The sequence below is a fragment of the Glandiceps talaboti genome, chromosome 8 (assembly GCF_964340395.1).
Source record: "Glandiceps talaboti chromosome 8, keGlaTala1.1, whole genome shotgun sequence".
NCBI classification, from domain to species: domain Eukaryota; kingdom Metazoa; phylum Hemichordata; class Enteropneusta; family Spengelidae; genus Glandiceps; species Glandiceps talaboti.
In genome coordinates, this window is record NC_135556.1 from 11,154,801 (window position 1) to 11,162,765 (window position 7,965).

The window sequence follows — 7,965 nt, forward strand, 5'->3', positions numbered from 1 at the left end:
AAATCTCCATAATTGTTTTCTAAATACCTTGATACATTTGGTAAATTTCATCCATTTTTTTTTCAAAAATCGAACATGAATGTACACAAGACAAGTAAATTTTCGAAAACTGAGATAAAACCCTCAATCTCATTGGCGCTGTTGGTTTGTTTAATTCCATTATACTGTTCACAGAAGTTTGATTTCTAACAGAATAAATTGGATTAAATTTAAATTATAAATTGTAAATTTTCAAAAAATCGTGCACACTGCTGTACTGGGCGGTGCGGATGCCATCAATCACGCAAGAGCAAACCATTTCGTAGAATTTTGTGTCACGTGATCAACACCCGTGACCCTAAGTTATTTCGCAACAGAATGGCTTCCAAAGAAGTGCAGTTTTTGAAGAAAATCAACGAAGATTTCCTTCACTGTACAATCTGTTCTGGTCGATACAAGAATGCTAAATGTCTTCCATGTCTACACAACTTCTGTGAATCTTGTTTAGTTAAGCTTGTAGGGGAAGACGGTGTCAGCATTATCTGTCCGACGTGCCGGCGGAAGTATGAACTGCCCGAAAATGGCGTCACAGGTATTGCTGCCAATTTCTTTCTCGATCAGTTGGTAGAAATGTTCCAGAAAAGAGACGAAACATCCGATGAATCAAGTATATGTCAAGGTTGCAAGAAATACAAAAGCAGCATGCATTGCATTGAGTGTTCTACTGATATTTGTGAAAACTGTGTACTACCGCATAAAGAGCTCCCAGCTACACGTACACATCGCGTCGTTACTAGAGCTGAATACACAGCTGCGAAGTCCGATGACCCCGCCTCGGTACAACCTCCATTGTACTGTACCCGACACCCAAACTACGAAGTCGAATTCTACTGTGAGAAGTGCGACTCAGCTATTTGTCTGAAGTGTACAGCACTCGATCACCGCGGCCACGAATATGGTTGTATCAAAGATGCATGCAAAGTGTACACTGAATATTTGAGGGGCTTGATTGACAAAGTGAAAATGAAAGAAGCGGAAGCGAATGTCAGTAAACAGGCCGTACGTAACGTATCAGAATCGCTGGAGGACTGTTATCTGAGGGAGGAAAGGAAAACGAAAGAACACATCGAAAAGACCATAGATGAAATCACTCGTTTGATAAAAGAAAACGGCGACAAACTTCTGAAAGAATTGAGAGACGAATACAATACCAGGAAAGTAAATCTAAATGCTCAAATAAAAGGATTGGAAATTGCTGAGAGTGATCTATCAAACACGATAGAGTACACGGAAAATCTGTTACGTTATGGTAATGCTGCACAAGTGATGTATGCTAAGAAAGGGGTGTCAACTCAGATGGATGAGCTACTGAAAGTAGAGACAACGACAGAGCCAACAGAGAACGACTATATGGAGTTCCAACCGTGTAATGACTTCTGTAGAGATAAGAGTGTAGGGGCATTGAATAATGTAATGACTTACAAGGTAACTGCTACACCGAAGTTCGTTCGAGTGGATGAAGATATTGTTATCACCATAGCAACCGAAAGCACTAAGCATAAAGTGATGTCTGCGTCTGGTAGATTAGAGGTTGATGCTGTAATGACGACACCAGATAAGAGCACAGAGAAAGTAGAAGTTAATGACAATAAAGATGGAACATTGACTTTGAAAAGTCGTGGACAGGTGGAAGGTGAACATGAACTGTCGGTGTCAGTCCATAAGAAACCAGTAGAAGGTTCACCAGTCAGAATTCAAGTTATTCGTAAGAAAGGGTTGGTGTCTAAGTTTGGGATTAAAGGGTCAGGGATAGGGCAGCTTAATAAACCATGTGGTGTCACCCTGACCAGGGGAAATGTTTTAGTGTCAGATAGTAGTAATCACAGATTGCAGACATTTAGTCAGGGTGGAAACACCCAAAGCGTCTTTAAGTTTACAAATGTTGGAAATAAAATTCTTCCAGCTGACACAGCCATTTCAGTTGATGGCAATACCTTTATCACAGACGCGGCCAACAATCAGGTACTTGTCTGTGATGAAAATGGAAAGCTGAGTCATTGCTTTGGAAAGGGGCAATTCCAAAACCCTATTGGTATTGCATTAAGTGCTGTCAATGGGAGGGTTTACATTGTTGATAATAGAGCTCACTGTATTCTCATATACTGTCAAGATGGTAATTATATCAACTCATTTGGTTGTTATGGCAGCAAAGATGGTGAGCTCCATAATCCTGTGTTCCTCTGTATTGATGATAAAGGTAACATTTACGTGGCAGATCAATATAATCACCGAATACAAGTTTTCAATGCTGATGGTCTCTTCCTATATTCATTTGGCAACCGAGGAAGTGGTGATGGTCAAATGAATAGGCCATTTGGGGTGTGTTGTGACAAGGTTGGCTACGTGTATGTCGCAGACCATGGTAATAGCAGAGTGTTGAAGTTTGAAGCTGGCGGGAAATTCGTCAGTCGTGTTGATACTGGTGGTTTGAGTGGGCCATGGGGGCTTTGTGTCACAAGTGATGAACCATTCCCTCGGGTCATAGTTGCAAATACTGGAAATGATTGTGTTAAAATTTGTGCACAATAACAGTATTGATGCATAGCAATGTAGTGGAAACTGAAAAAACCTCTGATCCCTTAGTTAACATAACAAGAAGAAACAATGTCATGATAGACAGCCATTCTCACCTCAATCTAATACTTGATATTTGTATGTGCAAGTACACATATCAAAGTTTTGTAAAAATGTACTGAATTTTAAAATACATGAAAGGTGATTACCAATCTGACCATGCTATCAACAAATTCAAGATATGGTGTATATAATCACAGTATATTGTAAGATTCATATCCACATTGACATTTGTTTGAATTGTGTATGAGACTCTAAACCTAGATATTTTCACTACTAGAAAATTTTGCAATTTTACAGTCTTTAGCTAGTTCTCAAAGACTAATTTTACTAATTACCATACTGACGCACTGCGTTTATGTACAAGAAGACATTTTAGTTACTACGTATTCTTGTGTTTTTGATTTCCAGTGAAATAAGCGAAAATAAGTCTTTAGCAAAAATGTCCAGGTTTACAGTAATTTGAACTAAAAGAATAACAGGATGGTTATAGGTGAAGTGTAGTCTCGCTGCCAAACTCGTGACTATCGTCCCTAATCTGTATATGTATACCGAGCGGCGCAGCCGCGAGAAGAGAGGGTCAGGACTGGTCCCTCTCTTCTCGCGGCTGCGCTGCTCGGTATACATAAACAGATTAGGGACGATAGTCACGAGTCTGGCAGCGAGACTAGGTGAAGTGCTGATGAAATGTACACCAGTAATTAACCACACTGTAAACAAACATAGTGACATTGTTTTGATGACTTTCAAGATTTCTTTGGTATATCAATCACTTTATCAATTATACTACGATATCAGTAATTTTTGTGAATATTAATACAAATTATTTCATATTTGGAATGTCATATTTTTCAGTATTGCAAACGTATGCACCCAATTTATAACAGGTAGCAAGTTTTCGTTACGGGGTCTTTACACCAAATACATGTTATATTATTAAACAAAACAAATATTGACATGAAGTGAGCAAGTGAGATTAAACTTTTTTCCCAAAGATGTAATCAATATTAGTAGATAAGGAAAAAAGACATGATAAAGGAAAGAAGAAATAAAACTACAAAAGTGAGATTAACATGCCTAGCGTTGGACTATAATATTTTATATGTAATATGACGTTGTACTGAAATTATTTGAATATGTTACATAACTAGATTTATACTTCGCTTGCAAAGTTGCTATATGTACTACATTCTAACTCCAATATCTACAGTGTTATTACCATAACCAGTTGATTGTCACAATTCTTTCACATTTTACTGTAAAGAATGCATTGTATTGGCTGTTTTGTGGACTTCATGTTATTCGGATTTTAGTAGTAAAAAGTTTTCATTTCCAAATAAAGCATTGCAGAGCAAAAAAATGTTTATTGGGAGTACAAATGTGTGAGCTTGTGTGTGTATGTATGTATGTATGTATGTATGTATGTATGCATGTATGCATGTATGCATGTATGTATGTATGTATGTATGTATGTATGTATGCATGCATGCATTCATTCATGCATATGCATGTATGTGGTTACCGTGTATGTGGTTACCATGGTTACCGTGTACATGGTTATCGTAGCAGATGTAAACATCCCTATATACCTTAGAGAAAGTGTGCATTCAATTGTTGTTTTCAGCCCCCCACCCCTTCCAGCAGTTACTGTGGGGGAGAGCAAATACAATGGGCTCTATCCGTCCGTCCATACACATCCATATCTCTTGAGAGCAATGGCCAATTTCTGTCAAACTTGGCATAAAGGTGGCATTATATGGAGGATATACACGTCACTTTGGTTTATGGCACATGGTGATCAAATGGTGGACAAAGTGAAAAAACTGCCATACATAGACTCCATTCAGGTGTCTACCCCACTGTTATCAGGTGCGACCTTGACTTTGACCTTCAGGGTCAATTATCAAAATCAAGCGTATTTCTGGCATATATACAAGTGTGGCCAATTTGTTTTAGTTTTTTTTACAAGTAATTCAGAACAAGGTAAATAAACACAAGCGCTACTTTTGATGCTCATACATACATATACCACTGAATGTTGGCCTTATTTGGTGTAAATCCAACATTTCTGTAGCCTTTTTTTTTATTTTCACTGTAGATTACGAACAATAAGGCAGACACTTAGGGGCGCCGTCAAAAGATCGATGTTTACAAAAAAACTTAATTGCTTTAGTTTGGGGGTGGGGGGGTTTTGGCCAAAATAATTTCTCAACCGTCAAAAACGATTTAACGCCATACTTGGCAAATTTAGTACGATTTCAAGGCTGCTTTTACCTAAAACACTGCGTACAGTCGGTCCGATTTATCAGCGGTACGCGGTTCAGCTTTCAAATTTGCTGCAAAATAGGTATTTGGGAACGAGGTGGGTATCCGGAGTGTGCGTACGCACATTTCATCAGTTGGCGTCGTCGAGACACGAAGGGTTCGTACAACTTTCTGGTCCATATATGTTCTCCTCACACAATTTATAAATGCCCTTCGAACGACATTCAGAAACTAACGAACAAGATTTGGGAGTTAAATATCAAAAAACAACAGGGCAAATCCCGGGCCGGTGTACAGGAAAGCGCAACGAAGTTGTGGCATGCCAAATACAAAAATGACCGACGGTCATTAGCCGAGTTCATGTCCCAGGAGGTCGAGTCGAAACAATCTATTTTGAAATACATTAAAAAATATGTTTGAAAGTTAACGAAGTCACAGTGTGTACGTGATCAGAGCCGATCATTCAATCGTAGTGGTAAATTTTAAAGGACCTTCACGATAATTGATTTCAATAGACTATGTGGATAGGACGCGTGACGTTGCCATAATCCACCTACGCGAAGGTTCTAAGTTAGGCCATAAGTTATAACGTGAAACTAATACGAATATTCGTATTATTATATTCGAATGTAAATCCGGAAATTACCGATGAGATGTCATGTTTGATGTGACCTCTCAACTTGGACTAAATTGTCGTAGATAGCGTGGTATTGCGAATGTTTATTTCTACACTCGCAACAAGTTGATCGTTCGACTGATGTTGATTCAATCCTTCGTGAAAAACAAAAGTTCGATCGCCTGAAATAATTATTCTGCAATAGTTTAGCAATTTCAAACAGATTTTAGATGTTTGTAGATGATTGATAGTTGGAACATGCATGTGAAAGCCGTGGCCGCCGTGTCAACGTGTTCATCACTGTCGTGGTGCGATGCGATGTCACAGTCAAAATCAACGGAAACGTGCGAATATATACGACTGGACAGAAACAACTTGAAGGCTAAAAAGCATGAGAGCTGGTAAATACAATTTCTAGTTGAAACTATGTTTTGCAGAGACAGTTAATGTTTTACACAGGGTTTTACAGTTTGAATTGCAATGTTACTACATATAGTTCTTTACTCCAGTGAAAATGGTTACATCCGATCTAATCTTTGGAATGGCCTTTAATGGGAAGTGGTATCCTGCTGTTTGCAAAACATCTTGTCAAGTTTTATGAATCAAATCTATCTGTACAATCAATTTAGTCGAACTAGTTAACAAAGGCGATTCCTACACTTTCCCGACCGGCCCTGTATTTTTCAGTTAAACAAAAATCATCCGATCAAAGTGTTGCTGATGAGCCTACACCCAGTCACGAAATGTCTCCCATTTCAAAAAAGAAAGTGAAACCAGACATACCAGTATTAGTAATCAATGTGACTTGACGTGTAAATTCAGTGTTGTTGTGTTCTGTTGGTTTTCAATAAAAGTATTTTTCTGAGTTAAAATGGTTTTCTATTTTATTTATAATTCATTATCATATTGGTACGTTGTTTGAAAGTGGAAGTATACAGTAGGAGTCTGAAACGATTTTCAATTTTAGGTCAGTTAAGTTAGATGGGGGGGTGGGGGGGTCTGGGACCTAACTTAAGCAATTAAGTTAGATATATTATATTGAACTTTTGATGTTGCCCCTTAATTCAAGTACTTGACATTACCAGTCTTAGATATGACCTTTTTGCTAGTATCTTTATATTTGATCTTGAACTTTACCTTGGGACAAAAGTTTTAAAAATCCATTAGTCACAGAAAAAAGTAGTGAGGTGTTGTGGGTGGGGGTGGAGTGAGGATGATCGTGTCTTCTACAAATGCTTGTCATTCTGAAAACATTGACGATGTAAATCACAACTTTCCTTCTCATGATGGTAAATTAATTCAATGTACATCATTCTGCATTTGTGTGTATGACTGAGTGTTGAGGGTCTATAGATTGGGTTTGCTAATAACTTAAACAAATGACAGTGAGAAACAACTATTTTCAAATTGCAAGTTTCTAATTTAGGGTTATTGTAACTGACAGGGGCAGTGTTTTGCGTGGTGGTAAGGGGTCACTTTGGAAAACATCACTTGAAGTGGGGGGGGGGAGGGGCGGAGTCACTTTAGAAACACTACTTGAAGTGGGGGGGGGGGTCATTTTAGAAACAAGGAGATAAGTGTATACATTTTGGTGACGTGAAATGACTCCGGAAGAACTGTAATTTGTCAATATTTTCTATTACAGGAGATATCCTTTGAGAAAATACATACTCGACTTAAAAACACCGCCCCCAGTCAGTCAAACGCCTTTTGTTAAATTATAATGGTTGAAAATACCATGGAATGTAAAACATTTCTATTCAACGATATTTTTGAAAAAAAATTTAAATTTTTATATTTTTATATTACATACGGCAGTGTTTGAAATGTTATTGAATATCGCGTTTGAGAAATTGAATGATTATTGTGTATAGTATGATTACATAACTCTAAAACATGACATGTGAACATGTTTTAACAGGTTGCATATTAAGAAAGACAATGCAATGTTTGAGACATATATACACAATACAGTCTGTATATATGGTAGAACGACTGTATTGTATAACAGCCCCAGGTAAAAGTTACATTCTTTAAGCTATTCAATACTTATAAGAAAGGTGAGCCAGTAACCCGTGACAATGTTGGCATCGCCGCCAAATCTAGGGCCAAATCTAGGACAGGGACTTGAAGACATTCTGTAGTAGAGAACCACCGACACCGAGGTGTTTCTTGGTTTAGAAAAGGAACCAACAACTCAAGTGAGTGTTCATCCAGTTTTAACATATCATATGGTATCAAATCAGTTTGGAGACATCCAACTTTTATGAAATAGGTGACAGAAACAAATGAATTTTGTTGGATAATTCGAATGTTATTTTCATAACCGTAGGAACAAAACAAGCTTTGCGATTTTAATCTGGGCGAGGTCAGTCTTTGTTGTAGATTTATCTCACAGAGTATAGTTAACAGTGTGTCGTTACCAACGTTTGTTAAAATTCGACATGTTCTAAATGGATAGTTTACAGGAC

General features: G+C 37.8%; 1 protein-coding gene across 1 annotated transcript; it reads left to right on the top strand.

Annotated features, from left to right (window-relative positions):
- The first annotated feature begins 343 nt into the window (after positions 1-343).
- Positions 344-3,100, top strand: LOC144438923 (tripartite motif-containing protein 2-like). The gene has a single exon (XM_078128150.1). It carries the CDS (start codon positions 358-360, stop codon positions 2,566-2,568), a length of 2,211 nt encoding a protein of 736 aa, XP_077984276.1. The 5' UTR covers positions 344-357; the 3' UTR covers positions 2,569-3,100.
- Positions 3,101-7,965: the final 4,865 nt, after the last annotated feature.

Bases quoted from the DNA above. Each gene is read 5' to 3' on its own strand.
- LOC144438923 (XM_078128150.1), top strand. From the start codon at position 358: ATGGCTTCCAAAGAAGTGCAGTTTTTGAAGAAAATCAACGAAGATTTC.